The sequence below is a fragment of the Ochotona curzoniae genome, unplaced genomic scaffold (assembly GCF_017591425.1).
Source record: "Ochotona curzoniae isolate NIBS_2020 unplaced genomic scaffold, NIBS_Ocur_1.0 contig_3819, whole genome shotgun sequence".
Classification (NCBI taxonomy): Eukaryota; Metazoa; Chordata; class Mammalia; order Lagomorpha; family Ochotonidae; genus Ochotona; species Ochotona curzoniae.
Genome location: NW_024466004.1, coordinates 28,035,182 through 28,062,406, shown reverse-complemented (window position 1 = coordinate 28,062,406; position 27,225 = coordinate 28,035,182). Strand labels below are relative to the sequence as shown.

General features: G+C 38.2%; 1 protein-coding gene across 1 annotated transcript in view; it reads right to left on the bottom strand.

The window, feature by feature from the left end:
- Positions 1–1,062: 1,062 nt before the first annotated feature.
- Positions 1,063–27,225, bottom strand: part of RIMS1 (regulating synaptic membrane exocytosis 1) — a 446,205-nt gene continuing 420,042 nt past the window's right edge. Inside the window, 5 exon segments of the mRNA XM_040983625.1 lie at positions 1,063–1,885; positions 4,193–4,332; positions 4,880–4,981; positions 10,158–10,270; positions 12,243–12,381. Coding sequence (XP_040839559.1) covers positions 1,667–1,885; positions 4,193–4,332; positions 4,880–4,981; positions 10,158–10,270; positions 12,243–12,381 — 713 coding nt within the window. The 3' untranslated portion in view covers positions 1,063–1,666.

Here is a 27,225-nt window from a genome sequence, read left to right as displayed (position 1 = left end):
CTATAACAAAAATGGATGGCTTAGATTTCTTGGTTATTTCAGTAGAGTAATTAACGAGCAAACTGTACAAGTACATGCAACATACAAGCTGGCCTAGGTGAAACTAACATACAGTGTTAAATAACCTTTTATTTTCTTTTCCTTTTATCTTTTTTCTTCTTCATTTTTTTATTTTTAAATTTTTTATTTGATTTATTTATTATTATTTTTTTTTACAAAATGTGCATGCAGCTTCGAACAGGTCAAGGTCATGCTGCTCTATTTGTGTAATCACAAAAGTCGAGTGACTCAGAAAAGGAGGGGGACACATGGATGCACCTGCGGAGTCTGCAGTTGGTAGCACATATACAGAATGTCACGAGGGAAGTTCAAGGCCAAGGAGAACTCAAACAAAGAAGATGCAAATTGAAGTTTGACTTTGTTTTATTCCCCTCCCCACCCCCACAAAAGTAAGATTCTCTGCATTATAAAATCAAGCTTTGTGCTTGCATCAGTCTCAAAGAAATGTAAACTAAAATTCGATAAAAACATGTGTTTAGTGCAGAATATTTCAACTGGAATTTCCAGTGGAATATTGAACAGCTCACACCATGCTCTGTCCAGGGCAGATGGGTGCGTCTACACTGAGGCATGGCTGAGAAGCCTGGGCATAGCTGAGAGTGTCTTAGGCTCAAATCCATCCCTAGTCACCATTTTGGGAAGTCAGATGTATGGTTTACCGACAGGAGTGTACTTTCGTTTGATAACAGGAAGAAAAAGGCATTAGAAGGAGCACAATTGTCGGGGGAGTTTTAGTCCCCAGCATTAGTTGCAGATCGACTCGCAAAATGGTGGAAAATACAAATCAATGTGCTGGAATGCAAAAAAGATACGCTCTTGATTCTAAAAAAGTGACTGGAGATTCATTTTAGAGAAAAACTTTTGGCCTTTCCAAACCAACTTTTGTTTTCCAAATCAAAACACCTTGAAGAACTGTAAAATGAACATTGCCGAAAAGGGTGACGGGGCTCCCTTGCCATGGGCCTCACTTGTCCAGCTGCTGAGCACTTTTTGAAGGGGGTGGGGATGCCACAGAGACTGCTTCAGCCCTTTTTGGGGGTGCTTTTGGAAAAAGAAAGGAAGAGTCTCTGTAGGCATCATGAGGCCCATCATGACACAGCCAGAAATCTTGTGCAAAGAACAAATATGTGGTGAAATCAAAAACTCAGAAAACAGATAAAAAAACTGAAGAAACCAAAACCCAACAATTAACACACAAACAAAACATACAAGACAACAAACAAACTTCTCAACTACCAGGGAGATAACACTGATTCTGGTCTTTGCAAAAAACATGTAAAACACAACTTTTCAGAGTGAGAGTTTCCAGTTTGTTCAATTTGTGTGTGTGTGTGTGTGTGTGTGTTTTAAGTTTCCTCTTTTTTTTTGTTAGAAGCATCAGCGGCTCTCACTAGCATGTGGATTCTCACTTGTAGTTGGATAGATTGCCTTGTTCTGTCATATGAAGCCATATTTTAAACAACAATGGGGCCACACTGAAAAACCACTACTGACAAAACACAAGTTGATTGTCTGTCTCCAACAATGCTTTTGATCATTAAATATCTGGTTCAGATTCTTAGACTGAAAGGTAGACTCTGAATGGAAAAAGTGTGGGATGAATTCACTATGATCGGATGCAGGGGGGCCCAGTTGAACTTTCCAGAGACGACTGGGAAGCTCGGCGGGTCAGGGGAGTGAGTGTGGGATCCACCAGGGACGACGGAGGGAATAACTTGTACCATCCGATTACCATGCTGGACAAGTCGAGTTCTTCCAACAAGATCTGAGCCACACCCATGAAGCATTTATGGTCCATTCTGCCATAGTCCCCCCAGACAATCACCTGCAGAGACAGAAAAATGAAGTGAAACTTGCACTTATTTCTTTTACATTCAGAGTTCAAAAACATATTCTGTAAAGGGTGGAACATTGGAACAGTCAGTGAAGGTTGGGAAAAGAATATCACCCTGAAAAATGGGCCTGAGTAAAAAGAATTAGCCAATATTTAAGGTGCTCAGAGCCACTTTTTTTTTTTCTTTAAGATTTATTTATTTTTACTGGAAAGGCAGATATACAGAGAGGAGGAGAGACAAAGAGGAAGATCTTCTGGCCGCAGATTCACTCCCTAAGCAGCCACAGTGGCCAGAGCTAAGGCAATCCAAAGCCAGGAGCCAGGAACTTCTTCCTTGTATCCCAAGCGGGTGCAGGGTCCCAAGGCTTTGGGCCGTCCTCGACTGCTTTCCCAGGCCACAAGCAGGGAGCTGGATGGCAAGTGGAACATCTGGACACGAACCGGAGCTCTTATGGGATCCCGGCATATGAGAGGGGAGGACCTTAGCTGCCAGGCTACTGCACTGGGCCCCAGAGCCACTTCTTAGTAACTTTCAGGTATGGCAGAATTTTCTTAGTCAATGAAGGGTATTTTTTACATAAGTTGTGTTAAGGAAATAAATACATGTGGGAGATTGCTCCTGGATCTCTGCTTGCTGCCTGGTGGGTGCGACCCATGGCCTACCTGTCCATGACGTGAGACACAGCTCCCACCCCTGCATGTAGAACGTGCCTGTGCTATGACTGGAGGGCTTAAACAGATAGACATGCCTTCTAGCCAATTACAGTGTCACTGTTGGGTGGGGGGGGGACTGTCAGGACCGCCCTTCTGCACTCCTCTTTTCTTAGTGTATATAAGTTGTACTCTGTTTACAGTAATCAGGTATGCTCTATTAGACTGTCCCTAGCGGTTTTGCAGCCAAAGAATATGGTTGCCTCACTCACTTGGTGGTCTTTAGGCCTGCTGGCAGGAAATCTACCCAAGAAATATGTAAATTATTTATATACAAATGCAGCACTTTTCTTGTATAGCTCATATCTAGTAATGAATGCAAAGGATGATGCAAAACACAAAAATTAGTATTTATGCAATACAACTTGGGCAAAATAGGCAATGTAACTTAGTGTACAAGGGAGTTTGTGCATGAGAGATGTGTAAGGAGTGAATGCGTCCAATTTTCTGCCAATGAGCAGGGACGAAATTAATTGTAAGCTGTCATCTTTTGAAGACTTGACTGCTATTTTTGGTTTGATTAGATCATTAGCGCACCAGTGAATTCAGTAATTCCAAAGAAATATCACGATGTGGATCAACTCCTGTTGGAGTCAAACACATCTTCAATTATAATGCTCCCGTATTAATCTTCACTGAAGCTTCTTTATTGGATCAACTCACCTGCTACACAGAACAAAGAATGGTGAATGTTTATGCCTGTGTAACGTTGACAAATCTCTATAACCCTCAAACACAAGTTAAAATGAGGATAAATGATATTTATGGCATATAATGGCTTGAAAGTTTTAAAAGAGGTAATACATGCAGGTACCTAGCAACACGTCTGGCATTCAATCAGCATTACTTCCTGGTTTGTGTGCTCATCTTTCTCTTTGTATCCCACATCTGGTATTTGATGATGCTCAATCAACAATGCTATCAAGCACCATCATTCCCATGATTAAGTTCCCTATGTATCCAGATATCTATATACCTACTGAGAAGAGAGGAAGGGTGAGAAATAGGACAACAGTAGAGGGGATAGTGAGAAGAAAGTAAAAACACTAAAAAGTGAAAACCATGCTTTCCCTTAAAGCCACCAAATACTTATTCAGAGACGGGAAGGAGGAAGGGCTGGAGAGAGAGGTGGCAGGGGGTAGAAAGAGAGAGAGAGAGAGAGAGAGAGAGAAACTTCCCCAAATGCCTGCAATGGCCAGGGCTGGGTCAGGCTGAAGCAGGAGCAGTGAATCAAATCTAGCCGCCCCTCCCCCCACATGAGTGGCTTGTATGGAACTACTCAACCCATCATTGCTGCCCCTTAGGACCTGCACTGTTAGGAAGACGGAGCCCAGAAGGAGTGCTAGGAATTCAAGTCAGGCACTTCAGATGGGAAGCAGGGATCCTGATCACTAGAACAAATGACTACCACCCCTCAGATACTTTCAATACAACACAGTGTTTGCCTTGTAAATCAAAGTCCTTTTTCTCTTCTTAAGGCATTTGATACTACATTTGTTTTTTACCGTATTTTGTTTTTTTTCTGTTTGACCATTTGTCAATGGATAACCTACATATTACTATATAAAATGCTAAATCATCGCTGACCTGCAGAACTTTACCCTGTGGACTCTCATCAAAAACCAGCGACTGCTGATACAGAGGATCAAGGGTTTTCCGTGCAATTCTGGTCTTCTTCTTGGCTATGCAGGCCCCATTTTCCAAAAGATATACTTTCACATATGGAGCTGGAAAAATAGTATGAAGGAAGTTATTTCTCATAGTCAGTTGGATTTTATTAGAAAATGTCTTCCTTGAGAATCAGAGTTGCTTTTTTTGAAATCTTGCACCACAGCTTATTTAAATTAGAGTTTTCAGTGAGCCACAAAACGCATGCTATAAAATATGGTGTCACCATTACTGTCATTTTCCTCATTTCAAGTAAACTCATAGAAAGTTATCTTAAGATTTAACTAGGTTGTAGCTCTATACAACTCAGATTATGCCTTAAAGCTCATTTTTTTTATTCACACAACTAAATCCTTTTTCTTATTTATAGAAAAAATGTCACAGTGAACAGTCATAATCAAACTTTTAAAAACACAGCAATACTCTTGCTAGTATCCTCTGAAAGAATAATGGTGCAGGACAACTACCTAGATCTATTTTCATAGTCTCAACAAAAAACAACACAAAAAAGCTGCAAAGCCGAGTATAAAAATTTAAACAAAACAAATGTTCTGAGTCTTGCCCTTTTTGAATTCTACGGATCAAATGCAGTACTATTCTCCTTACCAGGTGTGGATTTGGAACCAGGCTTTTGTGTGAGACTGCGTGCTCTAATAACTTCAACTTCCAGCTGGCCCTTTTTATCCTCCATTCCAATTTGTATATCACCTGCAGGTGGAGAGAAAGAATGACTCAACTTGTTTGTAGTTACATCAAGTTAAAAAATAAATAGCTCAAAGCAGACTCAAATTGTCTCCCTGAAAAGCATTATGTTTATCTTGATTAAAATTTTAATACTAAGACACCCCAATTCAAGTTATTTTTGTAGATTCAAAATCAAATCTTGAAATATTTTCCTTCCGGGACTAATCCATCTTAAGAAATTTGCAGATCAGTTTACAAATCACTAACTATAACACCACCAAATGTTTAAATAGTTCTTGGATTCAAAGGCATTTTCTTACATTGTTCAGTGTGTCATATATTACACAGTGTATTTACTTGTTTTAGTTTCTTACTAAAAATTGTAATTATCTGCTTTTCTATTATGTAAACTGCCATTAATAGTTTGATGAATTACTAGAAATTTTATATATATGAAAGTGCTTCAAACCTCACAGAAAATGCAGTTAAAGGGGGCTATTTTGGTGCAAAACTTTGAAATTCACTCATGTGAATGGACGTCAAAATTTCTCATACATATTATTTTAAAAATGTGTAAAATATAATTTAAATTTTTAAAATTTTATTCGAAAGGCAGATTGACAGGGAGGAACAGAGTGACCTTTATTCTGCTAATGCACTCCCCAAATGATGAAATAACCCTTCATCTCACAACCCTAGCCCCAAAGTACAATTATCTTTGCAATCCAATTTTCACAAATGTTTTAAAGTGTCATTGCCAATTGTGACCGTACATTTACTGACCAAATGGACCACTGAAATGGACATGTCACTACTTACTTCAGCAGTCCTGTTACTGGAAATAGAGATTATTTACATTGCTGCATTATAATGAATATAACATTATTTAATACTAATAGTAATGAATGGTAACACGAATATTAAGCAACACTATAACACATAGGTTTCCAAGAATTACATAGGTCAAAGGTCATTGATTATTTCTTGAGCACTGAATTCCCATACGTATCATTGTCAGATGTAATTGTAAGGATATTTAAAACTTCTTTGCATATTGCCAACTATCCTTCAGAGAGGTTTATCAGTTTGCACCATAATCAGAAAAAATATGCTTTCTTATTTCCCATATCTACTAATAATAATATTAATAAAATGTTCAATTTTTCTAATCAGATGGTTAAAATTTTACATTAGTTAATGCTTCTTTTGCTATTAGGAAGGCTTATACAGCTAATGAACAGTTATAAAATTAAAATTACTACAATGAGTTGAGAAAAAGTTTCCATTTCCTTAAAAAAAAAGATTTTTTTTTTTATTTGAAAGGCGAAAGAGATAGAGAGACAGACAGAGAGAGGGTCTTTATCTGCTGGTCCATTTCCCAAAGGGTAATCCAGCAGCCAGGTCTTTCCTCCTGGTATTCTGTGTTGGTGCAGGGGTCCAAGTACTTGGGCCATTTTCTGCTGGGAGCTTGATCAGAAGTGGAGCAGCACGGACATGAAATGATACCCATATGGGACATGAGCGTTACAGGCAGTAGCTTTCACTGCTATGCCACAATGTCAGACTCTTCCCTTTTTACTTCTTCAAAAAAAAAAGTTAAGATTTATTTTATTTTACTTTACATTCAGAGAATTTGAAGTGATGGAGAGACAAAAAAGAGATAGAAATATTTCATCCATTGGTTCACTTCCTAAATGGTCACAATGGCTGGAGCTGAGCTGGTCTGAAGCCAGGACCTTCTTCTGGGTCTCGTTTGTGTGCAGTGGCATAAGGCCTTGGAATTCCTTCCACTGCTTTCTCAGATCACAAGCAGGGAGCTGGACTGAAATTGGATCAGCCAGGACAAGGACCGGATGATGGAGGTTTAGCCTGCAATGCCATGGTACTAGCCCTGACATTCTTATTTCTTGAAAATATTTAGAATTTTCAACTCTTACATTCAGATTTACTAGAATTCATGTATAAATCCATGTACACATATTTTGCCCCATTTTTCACTCACTCATAAAATTTTAAGTTTAAAATTAGTTTATTTATATAAGGTGAACAAATTTTGTGCAGTTCACAATGCAGATCTAGGAGTACAGTGGCATTTCATTTAATGGGTAGATTAACATTAACAGCTGTAGCTCCAGTTAAGTTTTCTTACTTGCTTTATTTTTCTTTTTTTTTTTTAATTTACTGTCTATCTCAAATAATTGTCCATTATTTGTCTATCTCAAATATATCCCCCAATTTTAAGCATTAAATATAAGTGGTATTACTTAGCATTCACTTTTTCTCCTAGTATTTTTGTTTTTTCTTTAATTTAAAAACTTTAATTATTTTCCATGGTGTCAATATTTTCTTAAGATATCAATCCAGCATGATGTGCAGTAGTCTAGTTTATTCTTTTTAACTGACCTATATATTCTGCTGTGTGAAGATGTCGTTTTCCAACTGTGTGTCTTTCTCTCCTAATCCGGCACCATTACCAAAAACGCTGCCAAAAAAATCCAGAGTGCCTTAAGATTATATACGCCTAGGCATGATATTGCTGGATCTCACAGGCATTTTGCTCTGTTTCATCCAATTAATTAAAACGTTATTTCTTTAACAATTCTCTTTCCTTTAAAAATGTCATGTATTAAAGCACTTCATTTGAAATGCAGAGCAAAACGCACAGACACACCCAGAGAAACTGTCAATGCACTGCTTCAATCCTGAAATGCCTGCAACAGCTGAGGTTGGGGCATGCCAGAGTGAGGAACTGCAAAGTCCGTCTGGGTCTGCCCTGTGCATAGCAGGGACCTGTGCACTTGTGCCATCTCATTTGCTGCCTGCTAGGCTGAGCATCAGCAGGAAGCTTGAATTGCAAGTGGAGCCAGTACACAAAGCCAGGCTCTGGATTACAGGGTGCTGGCATCCCGGGTGGTAACTCATTGCTCTGAACTTCTAACTGCAGTGTATGTATGCAGATGTGCATTTCTGACAGCCTGTGGCTTTTTGTGAGTAAAATATTTAAAAATTTTTGGCCAATTTTGTGTATGATCACACAGTGAAGCATTTGTTCTATGGACACTTTATCAAATTAAGTAAATTTCATGTCTGACTTTTATCAAATATTTCTTCCACAAATATCTTCTTCAAATATTAAGAAAGCCTTTTCTTCTTCTGTGTTAGTGTGAGCAAATGGTTATTAAATATAATTGCACATTCATAACAAATCCAATTTGGTTGGGATAATACTATCTATAATACTGCTCTTCTTTTTGCATGGGGTTTTCACAGGGACTTCTGAAAGCTAAGCTTGACATTTATTTTCCAGTTTTGAAAATTTTCAACCATGTTATTTTTAAACGTAGCTTTTGTTTTATACTCTCTTTCCCTGTGAGGAGCTTCAACCACACGCTTGTGGGACATGACACTTTCTTCTCTGTCTCTAACTTCCCGTCCAAAATTCCTGTTCATCTGTGTCTCCAATTAATTTTTGATGCTTTTTCATATTTATAGTTATCTATTTATGTTTGCTATTTTTTTTAAAAGATTTATTTTTTTTTAAATTTTTTTTATTAGAAAGGCGGATATACAGAGAGGAAAGACAGAGAGGAAGATCTTCTGTCTGATGATGATTCACTCCCCAAGTGACTGCAATGGCCGATGCTATGCTAGTCTGAAGCCAGGAGCCTCTTCCGGGTCTCCCACGTGGGTGCAGGGTCCCAAGGCTTTGGGCTGTCCTCGACTGCTTTCCTGGGCCACAGGCAGGGAGGTGGATGGGAAGCGGGGCTGCCGGGATTAGAACCGGTGCCCATATGGGATCCCGGGTTTCAAGGCGAGAACCTTATCCACTGCGCCATCACACCAGGCCCTATGTTTGCTATTTTTGAGACAACATTTTAAAATGTACATTATAGTCAATGGCTCACTGGTTTCACTAAATATAGTCCAGCAAACAAAAAGACCACGGTCCAGCAGAAACGCAGGCACAAGTTTTGTGCACTAACCAAAGGAGAAGCTGTCCAATTTAAAATATTAACCTTAGAAAAAACTGAGTGCTCAGGATATTATCATTTCTATTAGAGATGCTTTATTTTGCTTCTGCAAGGCATCTGTAAGCTCAGATAACTGTAGCCAATGCCAAGGACGTAGGGGACAAGGATCTTAGCTCCTACAAGGGTCCAGCAACTTCCACTGTGCCCATATGCTACATTCAGCATTCACTCTGCTGTGGGATGTGGATGCTGCAGTGAAGCCAACCCTGGTGTCAACACTAGGTCAAACACTTGCCCTCCTTTTTCAAGAGAAAGATAAAGTCACAATAGATGCTAAAATGTTAAATGAAATATTTTGTAGGTTGTAACATCTTTTTTTTATGCTTAAAATATCACCTTCACCCTATATTTGGTCCTGTGCTAGATTCTTTGTTCTGACAGGGTTTTCCTGTAATCCAAAGATTCATGACTGAGTTACAGTTATGATACAAGAATGTAGTTCTGGCATTCCAGTGAACACTAAAGTATCTACAGAGAATAATAATGCACTGCATATTATTAAAATAACGCTGGAGAAAGGGAATGTTTACGCCATAAAGGATAATGTTTGAGGAGACAGGCATGTTTGCCCCGATTCTAACATAAAAATTGTATGTATGAATCAAAGTATCATTTGGTTAAAAACACAGTAGCTTTGTACGTCTGCCTTTCCAATAACAATAAATAGATCTTAAAAAAAAAACCAGACTTTAAAGCAATCACAAATCATTAAAACCAGCATGTTTTCCATTCAATTATTGTTTTTAGCTATCACCTGTATTCCTACTGATCTAGGGTCTTTTTGCTTGCTAAAATTCTTACTTGATGATGCATGAAGTCTTTTTACTCTAATGTCATTTTAAAATACCTTATCGTGGAAACAAGAAAAAGGAAGGAAGAAAAGAAATGCATAAGAAGGAAAGCTTGAAAAGGGGAAGGGAACAAGAGTGGAAACAAGAGAGGGAAGAAGGGAATATTATCTCCTTAGTGTTGTCTGTACAAACTCTACCGAACTGTTAAATTCTAACTAAAGTTTTAAAACCAAAGTTGAAAAGCAAAATTTTTGAATAATTTCATTTTCTGTAATATTACCAATCATAACAATGTATCAACAACATTAGCTAAAATGTTACCTCTCACTTCATTATTACAGCATTTGAAAAAGTCTTGAGCAAGTAGTGAGTTCTTACCCATCGCAGGCGTGGCAAGGGTCTGCCGGCCAACAAGCTGGGCCGGTCCCAGTCCATCAAGAAAATCACTGAATTGACTGTCAGCCCCTAGTCGCACTCCGGGAAATATTAAGCTATGAGGGAAAGAACAAAAATCAAGGAAAGCAAAATTTAGATCTCTTGAGAATTGTTTGCCTTACATACCTGTTACTTGATTGTCTGGATTGCCATCAGCCAAGTATCTGCGGGTCAACAGTGACTGGAAAAGAGGTCTAAACTTTCAGTTTAGCCTCTGATGTCGTATTCTAGAGTCTTCGGTGATAGCTTTTGGTATGCCTAGCATTCTGGATATTTAAAAAGCCGAATCTAAATCCTTATCTAAATGTACTTTTCATGTAAAATATGATTTTTTATAATGAACAAGTGGCATTAATTCAAAACATTTTAAAGTGCCTAATAATTCCTTCAATAAATACTATTGTGTAAGTTCTTACTTATAAAACATATTCAATTTATTCATCTATGAATGAGTTCAATATTTAAATTACCTGAGTCATTAACCCAAATGGAAATTGGTTGATTATATCAAATTGTTACAAAAGTGTGACTGTATTTAAGCTGCACAAGAGTGGTGATCGCTTCTTCTTCTTTTTTTTTTTTTTTTTAAAGATTGACACAGCTAACTCAAATGGCAATCTTGTGTTTGCAGGGTCATTTCCAAAATCCCCCAACAACCAGGGCTGGGCTAAGCCAAAGCCTGAAATCAGGAATTCCATCTTCGTCTCTCTTGTAGGCAGCGGGAACGCAAGCACTTGGGCCATTACTGGAGGAAGCAGGATGGGAAGCCAGGACTCAAACTAAGAGTTCTGACATGGATGCAGGTGCTCCAGGTTCAGCATACTCAGCCTTCTCTTGTTTATTGATGTAATTGTCTCTGGGTAATGAGGACAATTTTTCTGGTTGGAATTCAGGAACTGTTATTAGAATGGGCTTTTGAATGGGATTTTATGCCTCCACTGTGCTTTATGCATAGCCTTTCCTCACAATCAAGAGGATTAGGACACACATCTTTATCCTATCCAGAAACTGAAAATAAGTCTATGAGAAACTAAGCGGTTTATCCCAGGATAGAGGCAAATTTTGATTTGTTGCTAATCATATCAGGAAACATATCCAGTCTTTGATTTTCATATGCTTCATACTACTTCACCAAATATTAGTATTTTTTTCAGCAGGTTTTTCTCCCTAACTTTCATGTCTGCTGATTTCTGTCCTCAGCTATATCTTGCTGGAAACATGCACAGCAATCACTCAGTCAAACGGACAATGATCTACCCATCCCAGGAATGCAGAAGCATGTAGTAAAAGCTAACTTGATATGATTTTATTCACTTTCAAAACAGGAAAATATTAGTAAAAGCAGAAAAGGTTCTGAATACTATGTTAATAAATGAGTGAAATGACTGGTAATGAGTGAATAATTACATAAAATTTGTACACTGTCCATCTTTACACAAGAGTGTAATGACTTATTAACGTAAGGGCTTATACGAAATGGTTAAAAAATTAACCAAGCGAACAAAACAAAGACTCAATTTTTTTCATAAGTAACTAAAATTTTATAATGAAAGAAAAAAAATTGATGAATAGAGGTTGTGGCTTTTTTCCTCCAAGGCAAACATAGGGGATGTTTTTCAAAACAAATAAATATAAGTTTCTTATATGTATGAGAGTGTTAGATTTGCTTGAGGTTCTAGACAGTTTGGAGACATGTAGAAATATGAAAACTCAGTTTCTTCTGAACTTTGAAACGGAGTTTGGCGATAAGGCCAACCAGAATCTGAATTTCTTATATGAAAGAATATATTAAATGTGACATTTGAACTATATATTCAATAAGGGACTTTCCTGTACTCTACTAACTGATGAACGGTGGTTGAAATGTATTTACTCAGCATTTCTTCATCTTTTTAAAAGATCTAAGTCATCAGTTCCATGGTCAGGATAGTCTGCAGTGGAAGGCTGAACCATTGGTTGTAGGGTAACTCATGGGAGCTTTGTGTTTTCCTTGGCCATAGGCCATCCAGATACGCTGACATCACTTACTTTCCTTCAGAACTGTAACTGTTGATGCTGCCATCAGTAGACTCTCGACTCGGTTGCCGTACCATCTTCCTCATTTCAGCTGCCATGCCTGTTTCTGTGCTTCTCTGTATGGTACTTTTTAACTTCTTGTGGCCTGACTCTGACAGAAGAGATAAAAAGAAATGCTAAGTTTGATGTAAACAGTTTTCTCCTGAATGCCAACTGATTGTACAAACAGTTAATCTTTCACATAATTAAAACCGAATTAGAAAAACTGCTCCAAGAGAACAATTTGCTTAATTACATAGTTTGCCCCCAACGTTTATTTTGGCTAAAAGGTGTCACAGTGGAAGAAACATCATAACTGCAATTGCAGAGACTGCACAAGACTCAATGAATTCCACTATATTATTGCAGCTAACAATGGCAGTGAAATCTTGCCTTTGGCATTGAGTTGTCACATGGAAAGATGTTAAATAATATAACAAGATTCTCCTAATCTAGAATATTCCAAAGGCACAGGGATAGAGCTAAAAGAAAATGGCATGTCTTTTTAAGAGGTACTCTGAACTAAGTATGGAAAAATGTCGCAGTTGACACCATCACACATCAGCAATATTCTCAAACAGAAGTAGTAGTCTTCTATTTGATGTTTTTTTTTCCATTGTGAAAATTGTAGCATGCTATTTCATTTGAGAAGGGATATATGCTATGTAGAACAAGTATGACCCTAACTTCATGTTACATAGCCATCTCCTGTTCTACTGATTCCGTGGTAGGATTTTGGACAAGTAGAGGGAGTGCTTCCATCTGCACTGTGAATTATGCTGATAATCGCTTTCATTTCAGTCCCCAGGAAACAGTAAGTTGAGAGAAACTTACTAGGGCCATTTTGAAGTGCACAGACCAGAATTCTATTCATAGTATAAAAATCAATCTCAAAAACCTTATTTGGTTTTACGGAAAAATCCAATTTTAATGGGCTAGACAAGCTATTATTCATTCCCATCAACATATTCTATATATGTCTTTGATTTTCATGGGTTTACATTTTTTGTGCATGAAATGAACTTGTATTTTTGATTCTATTTTTCCAAATTTCTGAAATACTTTGCAGACTTTCCAATTCTCATAAATCTCTAAAACATGTGCATAAGTATACTTTCACATAAGCCACGTAAGAGATGATTTTTTCTCTTTCTGGTCACAATAATCCTTGCAAATTGAGCAAAGACAGAACAGTTTATATATGCAGACTTAATGCTGATGTATCCCATGCATTCAATGTATCCATTAGCTTTTTCTATTTTCTATTTCTCTTAACCTTCTCATTGTAATTTTACAAAGGCAACAGAGGCATATTAGAAAATATTCAAACAGCGATAGTAAATGTTGGTATCTACAATCTCTTCCCTCGAGGAAGATGATATCTAGTGGTTCGGAAATGATGGTTTTTATTTGTACACACTTCTTCACTTGGTTTCTGTGATCCACACTTCCTGTTGCTAGTTTCTTAGTTTGTTTCTCTCCAGGACCATTTATGCTTCTAGATGTAGGCAAGTCCCCATGTTTTAGCCCTTGGAACTCTGAAAATTTTTCTAACTTACTTTCTAGTTTAAGCCCTCCAAAATGTATGTCTCTACTCCTAACCATTCTCCATACTTGACTGTCTGGAATTGATTGTGTATAACTTTATTGATCCAGTAGATATTTCAATGTTAATGCACCAATGGCAAAACTCTAACCTTACATCTGTTACCACTGACTACCAGAGTCTTGTGCCTTTAGTGTAAGACATGTACACTGAGTTGCCCAGGCCTACCACTGTGTAATCACCCTTGATTCCTTTCTCTATCACACCCATCCATAATCCATTCAGCAATTTTCTTAGCTTTACGTTTAAAATACATCACAATTTTGATCACACCACATCCTCTCTACTGCTGCTGCAATCCCAATGAGAGTCACTTGCATCAATCAACAAGACCAATGTAATCACCACATTGTTCTTGCATCTTGTCCTTTCCTCCTCAGAATATTCTGTGTAATAGCCTTGCCAATTACCAGAGACACAAATCAGAAAATCACTTTCTTGAGATTTCATCAAAATGAATCTCAAGAAATAAACAAAATCCAGATTGTTAGCATGTCCATAAAATGCCGTCTACGCTGCCCCGTGGATACCTAACATCCTACCTTCCCACATGATCATTGCTCGCCACTCACACTATGTTGCTGTTTCTGCATCATTTCAGGGTCTTCCTGCTCCCGTATGCTTCACAGTCTTATTTCTCCCTGCCGTTTCTGTCTTGCCTTCTTGTTCTCTATTCTAATATCAAATCCCAAATGAGGCTTTTTGTGATCCTCACCCTTCCTGATTCCTTGTCATGATTTTTTTCATATCTCTATTGCTACTATCATCAAATCTTTACGTGTTTTGTTTTCAATTAGGATATAATTTCTACAAGGGTGAGGGCATTGTGTGTTCTGCTTACCACTATCCCCAATATCGATAAGAGTGGTATAAACTTGATTGTGGGATCACATCACATATATTGGTTGGAATTTCCCATTCAATATGTAATACAAGTATATGTGCAGTCTTTTCTTTTTAATGACTTTCTCATTTCATTTAATAGAATGTCATAAAACCACATCTACATTCATTCTTAAAAAGTGACTGCACTGTTCTATGGAATGGCTGTCTGTATTGCAGTGCACAACTAAACCACAAATTTATAGGTTTTTGAATTTTTCCAGATGTAATAGGAAAATCGTTATATAATACATTTCTGTAAGTTGGAATGCCAGTGAAAAGATAGGAAGCTATTTAATTTTGATGGCTATTTTAAACTGCCTTATAAAGACATAGCAATTCATACTTCATCAAAATTCAAATGGCTGTGGACTATTTTCCTACAGAAGCTCAAGTAATTCTTTCTTTTTGCTATGTCTTACTTTCCTGACAAGTCTCTGTAGAACATGTTTATTTATTGAAGCCAGCAACTTTGTGTGTAGCCATTTTGAATGCTGTTTAGTTTCTATAATGATACATTTTATACTATGCCTCCTTTATGAAAAAATAGTTCATTTCAGAAGTTACTGTGATAGAGCAATATTTAATTCATGCTCATATACTGGCCAGATCCCTTATGCAGGATACGGGAAGATCACTGGGTATATTACCACAGTACTTAACCAAGTGAAATTACAAGCGCTTTCTGAATTTAGCCGGAGGCAATAAAGCCAGGGTGGACTGCCAATCTTTATGCAAATAATGAGGATCACACATAGAGAAATCACGACAGGCTTCATAACATGAGATGATGCTGGAAGAAACTGTTAAGAGGATCAGCAGTTTGGAAGTTCACAGTAAAATGTTTTTAAAGTCAGTTTTTCATCCATCTAGAAAACATTTACTGAACATCAATTATATGTCACAAACTTCTGGTTACTAAGGATATCCTGGCAAATGACAAATATCCTGCTGTAATAGAGCTTACATTCTAGTGTGCTAACACACCAGTGAACAAATAATAATCTGGTTATCCAGAAAACACACACACAGCGTAAGGAAGATACAGAGTGACAAGGGTATTGCAGAATTTTGTTTCGTTTTGTTTTTGTTTTAAAGAAATCAGGGTCCCAGTATGCAGGAGTGTGCAGGATGTAAAGGGAAGAAGCATGCAGCAAAAGTGGTCCTGGTGGCTGTGACAGCAAAGCCCTGAGTTTGGCGGCAAGGAGGACCGTTGTCTTGCCAGTGGCATAAAGTGTCCAGATCTCCGTCGATTATTCAGTGTCTCTGCAGGGTGTTCAGCGTCCCTGCTGGACGATCGACCGAGGCAGAGCTGGAAGTCCAGATGACAGGGAAGTGTAGACTGCAGTATCTGAGTTCTCTTTCCTAACATTTCACATGGCTGTTAATTTTTATATAAAATGAATAAGTTTGATTAATTTGTATTTTTAAATGAGATGCCATTTTCCTAAAGAACTTGTGTCCAAAGTGTTAGTTTCCCTAACAACTTCTAAAATGGTAATTCTATTCATTCTGATAAACACATAATCTGAGAGGATCACTGACATGTTTTTATATTTACTTAAGTTTTGGAATTTGGAAGTTTTGCATATATATTTTTTCCATTGAGTTTTTTTTTATTTTATGGTAGAATTATGTAGGGTCTAGGATCCTCCCCCAAAATTTGCCTCCCACACCAACTGATTTTCGTCATAATGTTACAACAGTATAGTCCTTCACAACAAGTTACAATTCCATCGGTCTGTTATTTAAGTGTGCCTGACACTGCTGTTACAATGTCAGATAGTCCAGCATCCCATTGTCTAGACATGCCCAACATTTTCACTGGGAGTCCATCTTTGATTTGGAAGCAGGGATGCAGTCTTCTTTTCAGTTGTTCTAATGGAACATGGCACACAGACTGATAACGAGCTGTTGTCTTATTTAAACTTATAAATACTTAATGAGACAAGTTTTGATGGCTGAAGCCCAACAAACTGTTCCAGCTTTGATTCCATCTTACCTAATTCTAAGGGCTCTAGTGTTAACTGGGAATGTGAAGTTGGGCAGTACATTATCTTACAGATGTAGAACCCCTGAATATGGAGAAATATAATCCATGGGACAAATTGAATCAGCACTTGGCTCTGGAACTACTCTTTTTCAGATGCTGCAATATAAAGGAATGAGTGTAACAGAGAGAGATCTTTTCCCTAGTGAAGGATAACTTCCAGAAGTATATATCCAACATTGCAGTTGGTAGCAAAACCTTCAACTAGAAACCTGAATTTCTAAATCTCAATCTGCAATTACTAAGTCTACCACAGTTTAGAAAACCGCAGAATCTGATATTATATATTTGTGAGTAGAACAATGGCTTAGCTACTCATATCTTTTCCATGACTATAACTGCATATAAGCTTACATATTTGTTGGGAAGACTATTATAATCACATATATTTTAAACAAGTACAAATATATACATATATACATAATTACCCACATTTGTCCCTCTAAATCTCACAAATACAACATAAGACTTCATATATGATTTGCAAATATAATTAAACACAATTAAATTAACATACTTAAATATACATTAAATATATTTGATATATAAATATTATAAAATGTTTTAAATACCCTGATTATTAAAAATTATTTGTATCCACTGAAGAATCATTAGTTTAAAAAGACAGCTTGTACATAAAACGTTTGATTTTAAAACACTTCAAAAATCCTACAAGGAACAATAAAACATGAAAAAACAGTGCATTATTATTTTCTATGGTCAGAATGATTTGAAAAAATCAGCAAAATTTACAATTTTGGCAGACAACATCTTAGACACTATGGCAGAACAAACTAACTTTCAGAAAATATTCCAAAAGTGTCATATTTATACTTGAGCTCTTTTTCACTTTGCAGTTAGCAACATGCTATATGCAGAAACACTTCCCTGAATTATGAATTCATTCTGTAAACACCCATTAGACACTAGGAATATAACATGATAAACCTCATCCTAGATATTAGAGATATAACAATAAGACCAGATAGGGTATAGGAACAGGTCAGGGCTACAGATCAACTAACAAGAAAGAAACACGGGCGAGCAGATCCAACTGAAAGCAATGGCGCTGAATGTAACCAACAAGGTTAAGAGCTATGGAGACACAAAGAGTAAAGAAAATGGATATTCTCCAATTAGGGCTCTAGAAGGATATCCATGCTTTTAGGCAGGCAGTAAAAGATGTCTTTTTTAAAGAGAAGGGAGGTAATGTAAATCTGAGGATGTAGAAATCGGAAGAAATATTTCAGGAAGCAAAATACTGAGTTCATTACCACCTCAAGCTGTAGCAAGAAAAGACAAAGGGAGGATAATGCTTGGCTCAGTGGAAATCACCGGTCCTCAGAGAGCAGTTGAAGGGAAGTAGCAAAGGTCAGTAGAAAGACAGAAGAGGGGAGAAACATTTAGAAAGGGCTTGGTGTAATTTAGATGTATTTGCAGAAAATCACATGTTAGAAGAAGCTATCTATTTCTTTAAGATATGGGATAATATGAATATTTTTATGCAGACAGAAATGATTAGACAAACAGTAAGGGAAACAACATAATCAGATCTCATTTTATCTGTCAGACATGTGGATAAAATAGACATCAGGTAAATCATCCTAGAATCAGTTCTCTTTAATACCAGCCTAACTAACCAATATCATCAATTAATTAGAGAAATCAATGCAAGAATATCATGACTGATTACACAAGTTGAATCCAGGGAAAAATAGGGCAATGTCCTATTAACTTACAAAGTATAAAGTAAGTGTAACCTTTTGCTTATCCTGAAAGTAACCACTGGGATCAGTGACACAACTTATTTTTTATATGTATGGTGAGAAAACCCAACTGACTTTTTTTAGATGAAATTAGTTGTTGTGGTTAACAGGATATGCCTTACTCATTTTACCTTTGATTCACTTATTCAGCAAACATTTTTCCTGGGAGCTTTGTGTGCTAAGAGTAGTTACCTACATGTGAAAAGGAGAGAAGCCTTGACCTTAATGTTCTCATGGCCTGGAAGGAGAGAGTCAGGGCAAGGTCTCATTGTAAGGCAGCGTAAGTACACTATACTGGTTATCTTACATCAGTTAAATTATAATGAGAGAGGGAGAGGTTAAGAGGACATGTAAAACAATGTGTATGAATCTACATCTTGCAATGCTTATATTTAATGAGCAGGTAAGTTGGAGAAATCATTAGGTGAGAAATTGAAATCTTTTCCTTTCTTTTTTGCTTTACTTTCAGAAGATAAGTCTGACATTTATGAATTCTAAATTAGGCTGCCTAAAAGCAAATCAATGTCTTTATCTGACATTCAAATAAAATAGCAACATGTAATCAAACTGTGAAGTTGGATAGCATTAAATTTAATAAGAGACTACAGTCTTGTATCCAAGAGATTTTCAAATGAAATATTTATTCAATATAGATGATGGGGTAGTGGGTGGAAAGGGCTCATATTTCACTTCAGATCACGATAACAGCATACCAATCCATCTTAAAATGAAAAAAAAAAGACTACGACTCTTTGAGATAAATACATTTCCTTGAATGTATTTTGGAATGCAGTACAATAATAAGACAGGGAATAAGCCAAAGAAAGCCACAGAAACAAGCCAAAGAAAAATCACAAAGGCCATTTTATGTAATGTCCTCGGGGTGCACAATTATACATCAGTTGGGTTGTTGTGTTATCATTACTAACACTGTTACAACATCTTGTTTCTAATGCCAGTATTTTCCATACAAAATCATATATACCCTGTATCAGATACAGAATGATGTAGTAATATTCTCACAGATCTCTATTGTAAGGCCATAAAATACCCAGGTAGCTATCCTTTCTCAATGTCAGATGCATCCAGTCCTGTGATGAGCAGGCAACGGCAAATTTTTATTAGAAGGTCTGCGCTAAGAATCTCACACTTTCCTTTACTGTTGAAGCAAATAAACAAAAAAGTCACTTTTTTGTTGTGCCAACTTTTTTGAGTATACTCAGCCTGAGTTAGATCAGTACATCTTTAAAAATGTCATAGATTGGGATGATTTTAATAAAATTGCAAAAAGGATTCTTCAACTCTTAGATTTGCCTCCTTTTCTTTCACTTACTCCCTCGGTTAATGCTACCAGTCATAAGGTCTGGTAGTTTCCCTTTGTCCTCCCTTTCTCTGAGGAGCTTTCTAGCGAAAGAAAGACAGTGGTCAAGAGGCTGCCATTCAGATGGTACCATTCAGAACATTTTTGTGAGACAGAAGGAGTAAGTTCCCTTGATGGTACTTTCCTTCCAGAGGTACTTCACATCATTTCCAGTGATGCACTTACCCTCTTTTATTCACTTCCATAACACAAAAGGGATAAAATGTTTTATTTCGTTGTCATGTACTTCAAGTTCTCTAAGGATGACAGCTTGAGACAAGAGTTTCATCTTGCTGAACACTGATTTCTTTTCTCCCCAGTACTTCTATCAGTAGTTAGTGTCTTATACGAAACCTGGAATCATTATGAGCAACTAAGATAAAATGTCTTACCTGTTGCATCTGCTCACAGCACGCACTCACATTGATCTTTTCCTGCAAAACACTTTCTTTTTTTTTTTTAAAGATTTATTTTTTTATTATTTTTTCATTGGAAAGGCGGATATACAGAGAGGAGAGACAGAGAGGAAGATCTTCCATCCGATGATCCACTCCCCAAGTGAGCGCAACGGGTCGATACTATGCCAATCCGAAGCCAGGAGCCTCTTCCGGGTCTCCCATGCGGGTGCAGGTTCCCAAAGCCTTGGGCCGTCCTCGACTGCTTTCCCGGGCCACAGGCAGGGAGCTGGAAGGGAAGCGGGGCTGCCGGGACTAGAACCGGCGCCCATATGGGATCCCGTGCGTGCAAGGTGAGGACCTTTAACCACTTGCGCCACCGCGCCGGGCCCGCAAAACACTTTCTAATACGATATGGATTTTTCTTTTTGCCAAGGTATGAAAATGTACACAAAAACAAGAAGGCCATTCATCTGTTTTAGGTAATCTGCATATAAAACTGTATAAGCCTGCTAAAATATTTAAGTGAAAATGTTTACTGATTAAAAATATATAGATTTTAATTTATCTGAAAGGTAGAGGGACAGAGAATGAGTGTGTCAGAGAAAAAGGAGAGCAAGAACTCTCATCTTGGTTCACTTTCTAGAGGTTCACAACCGTCAGGGCTGGGCCAGATCAAAGCCAGGAGCCTGGAACTCAGCACACTAAGTCTCCCACATGGTGGCAGGGACCCAAGCACTTAAGTACCTGCTGTCTCTCAGGAAGCTGGATCAGATGAGGAGTTAAGGACTTGAATGCAGGCATCCTGATTTGGGTTACAGGTGTCCCAGACAGTATCTGACCCACCATGCCAGTGGAGAGGTGTATAGTCACCAAAACACACCTTATGCATGTCTGCATATCATCTTGTGTCGAGTGAAATAACGGAAGGGAAAATATACTCAACCCAGGTTTCTCATTGCTGTAGATTGACTTCTCAAGGTTTATCATATCTTTCTCTTGTGAGGGGCTAATTGTGTGCTCTTAAGGCACACACATTCAAGCTCTAAGCACTAGTCCTTAAAACTAACTGTATTTGGATAGTCTTTCAAGGGATAGTTTAAAACGAGTCTAGAAAGCGGGCCCTCACTTTGTTGTCTTTGTAAGAGGGGATTAGGTCACACAGAAGCAAAAACGAACATGAATATAGAGATGTCCTGCAGAGTGGCAGTCACACTGCCACAGTGTGCAAACCAAGGAGAGATAGCAAAGGAAAGCAAGCAGGGCTGGGGTAGTAGCCTAGCAGCTAAAGTCCTCACCTTGCACACACCTCACTGGGATCCCCTATGGGCGCCGGTTCTAATCCCTGCAGCCCTGTTTCCCATCCAACTCCCTGCCTGTGGCCTGGGAAAACAGTACAGGACGGCCCAAAGCCTTGGGACCCCGCACTCACATGTGACCCTGCTCCCTTGTGGGAGACCCGGAAGAGGCTCCTGGCTCCTGGTTTCGGATCGGCTCAGTTTCAGCCACCGCAGCTGCTTGGGAGTGAATCAATGGCCAGAGTGAATCTTCTCTGTCTCTGCTCCTCCCAGTATATCTGACTTTCCAATAAAAATAAAATAAATCTTAAAAAAAAGGAAAGCAAACATTCAGGCATTTAATCTGACTTTACCCTCCAGAAGGTGAGACAACCAATTACTGCCCCGCAAGCAACCCAGTTGGTGGTATTTGTTATGGAGTTTATACAAGGAAAACACATGAGGGGAATGTAATTATTGTCTGAGCACCCTTAAGTTCTCATCTTATTCAATAAAAGCAATGACTTAAGCTTGTGGGAATAAAGAATATTTAAAGGGTCTTGGGTGAAATTAAGTGACAAGTGCAGGGATGTACTTATTTTTCCAGTTTAATTGATTCAAAAGCAGTATCAAGTATTACATGGCAACACCTAAGTTATTTTTGACAACTCTTGATGTTCAGAAAACAAAGTAACAGATTTGCCCAGGAGTTGTAAATATATTAAATTTCATAAAATTAAAATGTGCATGCGTTGCATTTTTCTTTTCTAACCATTCTTAGTTTCTGGACTATCTGAAGCACCCTAGTGTATAACACATTCAGTTCAAATCTGTTTACCTTCCTTGGGGCTGTGTTAACATCTCTGGACTGGTGTTGTGGCACAGCCGGTAAAGCTATTACCTGTGATTCCAGAAGCATCACATACGGGTTCCATTTCGTGTCATGTCTGCTCCAGTTTGGATGCGGTTCCTTGCTTAGGACCCATGGAAAGTAGCACAGGCTAACCCAAGTGTCCTAGCTCCTGCCATCTACAGGGAGAGCCGAACAAAGCTCTTAGCTTCCTGGCTCCCTAGCTCCTGGCATTGGCAGCCATCTGAGGGAGTCAACCAGCAGATCTTTTTTTTCTGTATTTCTCTGACTCTTTTGAATACATTAATCTTAAAACGTAAGCTAATACCTCAGATAAATCTGGATTTCAGTTACTAACTATATACATAGAATATCTTCTATCTATCTACCACAGGGACTATAAAGCTAAAACAATACATACGGTTGAAACCTGGAAAGCAGCACAGTCTAATACTGTTAGGAGGTCATCATGTGGAATACAGGCCACCTTATATTCCAAGAGATGGCCAGACAGGAAGCTGTTAAGGGGGCAATTCTGGAATCCATATCTAAAGAATCAGCTTCATGACTTCCATGCTTGCAGGCCGCCTGCCAGTTTCTCTGCAACTCACTTCCTTCATACCAGCAGTGGGAAGAAAACAGGACCTACATCACTAGGTTATTTTGAGTATTAAGTAAATACATATAAGGTATTCAGAAGACTACCCAGAATCTATTTAATGTTACCTATTGTTGCACATAAGGATATTTTCTATAGATTAAGTCTTCAAGAAGAATAATGCCATCTACTCTTTCTCTACTCATAAAAGTAAACCTTGTTCCAGTGTCTTACATCTTAATTTAAAAATGCTTTTAGGTATGCAATACAATTAAATTGTAACATGTTACAGAATACTTGTTCTTCTAATACCCATTTCACTCTTCTCTCCTTGCAGCAACAATTTTCCCATTCTCCCATTTCCCTACCTAGGGCCTAACACGAGTTTTCTTTTCCTCTATAATCAATCTAATGCACTGTGGTGTGACTGTGGGAGTACCTATTTGGGTTTCTGCATGGCAGAACTTGTTGAAGTTGGCAAAGTCTGTGTGCCTGGCATGGCAGAGTCACAATGACAGCCCCTAATGAGACTATCCATCTAGACTATTATTTGAGTCTTGAGTAAGCTCCTCTAACTGTGAATACCCCTTCCTAGGGTATTAATACATTGAAACACAGGGCAAGCACAATGGCTCAACTGGCTAATCTGCCTGCAACATCTGCATCCCATATGGGCTTTGGTTCATTTTTCAGCTGCTCTACTTCTCATCCAGCTTCTTGCTTCTGGCCTGGGAAAGTAGTGAGGGTGGCTCATGTCCTTTATAACCTGTACCCACACTGGAGACCTGGAATAAGCTCCTAGATTCTGGCCCTAAACTGACTTAGTTCTGGCTGTTGCAGCAATTTGGACAGTGAGGCCTATGAAATAAGTAATGGTGAGGTCTATGAGATCTAGATTCTGACAAAGGCTTCTGTGTAGAAATGAGGGGGGAAAATAATAGTTGCATAGAGACAGGTTTGGTATAGCAGAACGTACACTTCACAGAATAACACTAGCATGTTCTAGCATACATTGAGATGACGGCTTTACAATTTTTACTTAATTGGCTAAATGTTTTTCTGCATATTTTAATAGAGCATAAAAGCAACATTTGCGAAGATTTGGAATAAGCAGCGATTCCAAAGAACACTGTGGTTCTGGTGATGGTCTTTCACAATCAGAAAACTGAAACTCCCATCATTGGTCATTTCTAACTCTAGAATTTTGGGGAGAAAAAAGATATATACTCAGGACACCCTAACAGCCATCTCTTGTATGTATAAAGGCAAGAGCTGGGAAGTAACAGAGCGAGAGAGGCTTGTTTGCCATTAGGAATCTGTTTGGTATTTCAATTTCCATTTTATTAATAGATATGTTTGGAATTTTAATGCCAGACAGGATACTTGCAATTCAGTTGGCAGAGGTTGCAAACATGTTCACTAGCAAACTTCCAGGGAGCAAGCCAGAAAATACTGCAGTGATTACACATAGGCCATTTCTTAGCTACGAAACAACTGAAACTGACTGTTCCCACTCTTTAGAACCTCATACCATGGCCAATGTACGATGTACGATCCTGGGAGATTTTGTCAAATTCAGTCGTGAAAAGCAACAATGTCTCATGGTGGTACCACTCACCCAAAATATTTTCATTCTCATTTCTTATACATAATTGGAGTTTACTTGATTTTGTGATTATCAAATGCATGTGGCTGTTCTAAGTTAGTTCATCAGATCACCTAACTGAAATGGGTAATCTGGACAAAAGAGAATTAACACAGAAAAGCACACAGAAAAAAACAAAATCCAGTGGTATCTATTTATTGGGTGAATAGAAAGGTAATTTGGGACACTAGTGCATTGGCTCAACTGGCTAACCCTCTGCCTGCAAATGCCAACATCCCGTATGGGCACTGGTTTGTGTCCTGGCTGCTCCACTTTTGACCTAGTTAGTTCCTTTTTCGTAGCCTGGGAAAGCAGAAGAGGATAGCTCAAAGCTTTGGTTCCTGAACCTGCTGGGAGACCTGGAAGAAGCTCTTGGTTTTGAATTGGCTCAACTCCAACCACTGCAGCCATTTGGGGAGTGAATTAACAGATGGAAGACCTTTCTCTCTGTCTTCCTTCTGTCTGAAAATCTGCCTTTCCAATAAAAGCACATAAACACACATATATTTTAAACAAACATTTTTGGTCTAGGAGACCACAAGACACTAAGATTATATGGAAGGCAGGGAAGGCACAGCCAGCAATTCAGGAGTCATCTGGTAGTATCTAAGGGGAGAAAGAATGAATTGCAGAGGGATGAGTAAGATTCAGAAATGTCAAACTTGATGAGGCAAAAGGTCACAAGAAGGAGTGACCATCAGCACAATGTGATTTTGACCTAGTCTGACCTCGTCCTTTCAGCCAAAGTGCTGTGACTGTTTCCATTCAGGATGTCACTGAGATCAAACACTACCTCCGAGTATGGACACTCCAAGGGAGAAAACTGAAAGAAGAAAAGCCCTCATAAATTTGAAGTCTGCTCACACCGGCTCTGGCAGTAATTTGTGGATGGTCTGAGTGTTACTGGTAGTGAGTAGAAGAATATAAGCATCATAGAAAGTTTATTTGAGACGGGGTGTGCTGAAAAGCTGGAGAAATCTGCTCCTAACAGGAATAAACTTAAATAACAAACCGGAATCTGCATATCTTAAGACTAAAAGAAATAGTAGCAGAATAGGTGGCTTATTAGGCTAACACTTTATTTGTCATACTTGCATCCTACAAGTGCACTGGATCAAGTCCTGGCTGCTCCATTTCTGATACATTTCCCAGCTGATGGTCCAGGAAAACAGTATAAGATGGCCCAAGGTCTTGGGTCCCTGCACCCATGTGGGAGACCCAGAAACAGCTCCTGGCTGTGGCTCTGACTCCAGCTCTGATCACAGCAGCCATTTGGGGAGTGCACCAGTGGTTGGAAAACCATTCTATCTCTCCTCTTTCTCTATAACTCTTTCTAGTACTAACAAATAAATCTTTCAAAAATCCTGTATAATAGCATATTAAATATGTCACATCTAATTTTTATCCTCATACCCATATCTTCTGATAATTAGATACACAAGACATGAAAATATGCAATTCATTAGAAACGCAAAAGTTGTACTGGTAAAGGATAAATCTGGTGGACTAAGGCTTACCAATGGCCAGAAGAAGACTGCCTGCATCTTAGGGAATTAACTATTTCAAGTGCAGAACTTAATGATTCCATGGAGAACAATGGATGTGCCTAAGCAGATGTTTAAATATCAACTAGAGTGAGACACTAATAAAATGAGAGACGTGATGATACTGTAATGTTAATGCTAATTTGACATTTTTAGCAAAGTTGATCACTTTCTACCAGTTTTCCTACTCTCTTTTAGATGTTTTCTTATTTTTAAAAATTTATTGGAAGGGCAGATACACAGAAAGGAGATACAGAGAACAAGATCTTCCATCTATTGATTCACTCCCCAAGTGGCCACAACCGCAAAAGCTGAAGTGATTTGAAGCTGGGAGCCAGGAGCTTATTGTGGTCTCCCAGTCTACAAGTAGGGTGACAGATGGGAAATGGGACAGCTGGGATATAAACCAGAGCCCATTTGGGATCCAAGTGGATATAAGATGAGGATTTAGCTATTAGGCCCTTCCTACTACTCCTAAGGAGCTGTCCTAACTTGATTGTCCATGACCATTGTGAGAGTCTGGCAGTCTTTGTTAATCCTACAAAAATATCTGATTTTGTATTAAACCTCAATAAGTGGATGCTGCCAAGAAGAAAAACACTATCTTGGAAGCTAAAAACAAACCTGGAATTTTATTTTCATGAAAGCAGATATAAATTCATAAGAATATTATAAAAACTTTAAATAATTTGATGCATTTTACAATACAAAGCAGTCCTCAAAATAAGCACTGAGCAGAGAACCCTGAAATACAAATGACAGGTGGATCAATTTAATCCTTTTTGGAACAAGCCAGGTCTGAAACATCACCCTGGAATTTTAAAAATGAACAGCCACATCCAAACTCTTTGTTTAAAAGAACTCAATGTATCCTACGGCTAAACCTTTATCCTGCAGTCATATAGGCCCATACTGACACAATGAAAATTAGAACTTGAAGCATTCCACTTTAAAGCCTCTGACCTTCAGTGAAGATGAAACTG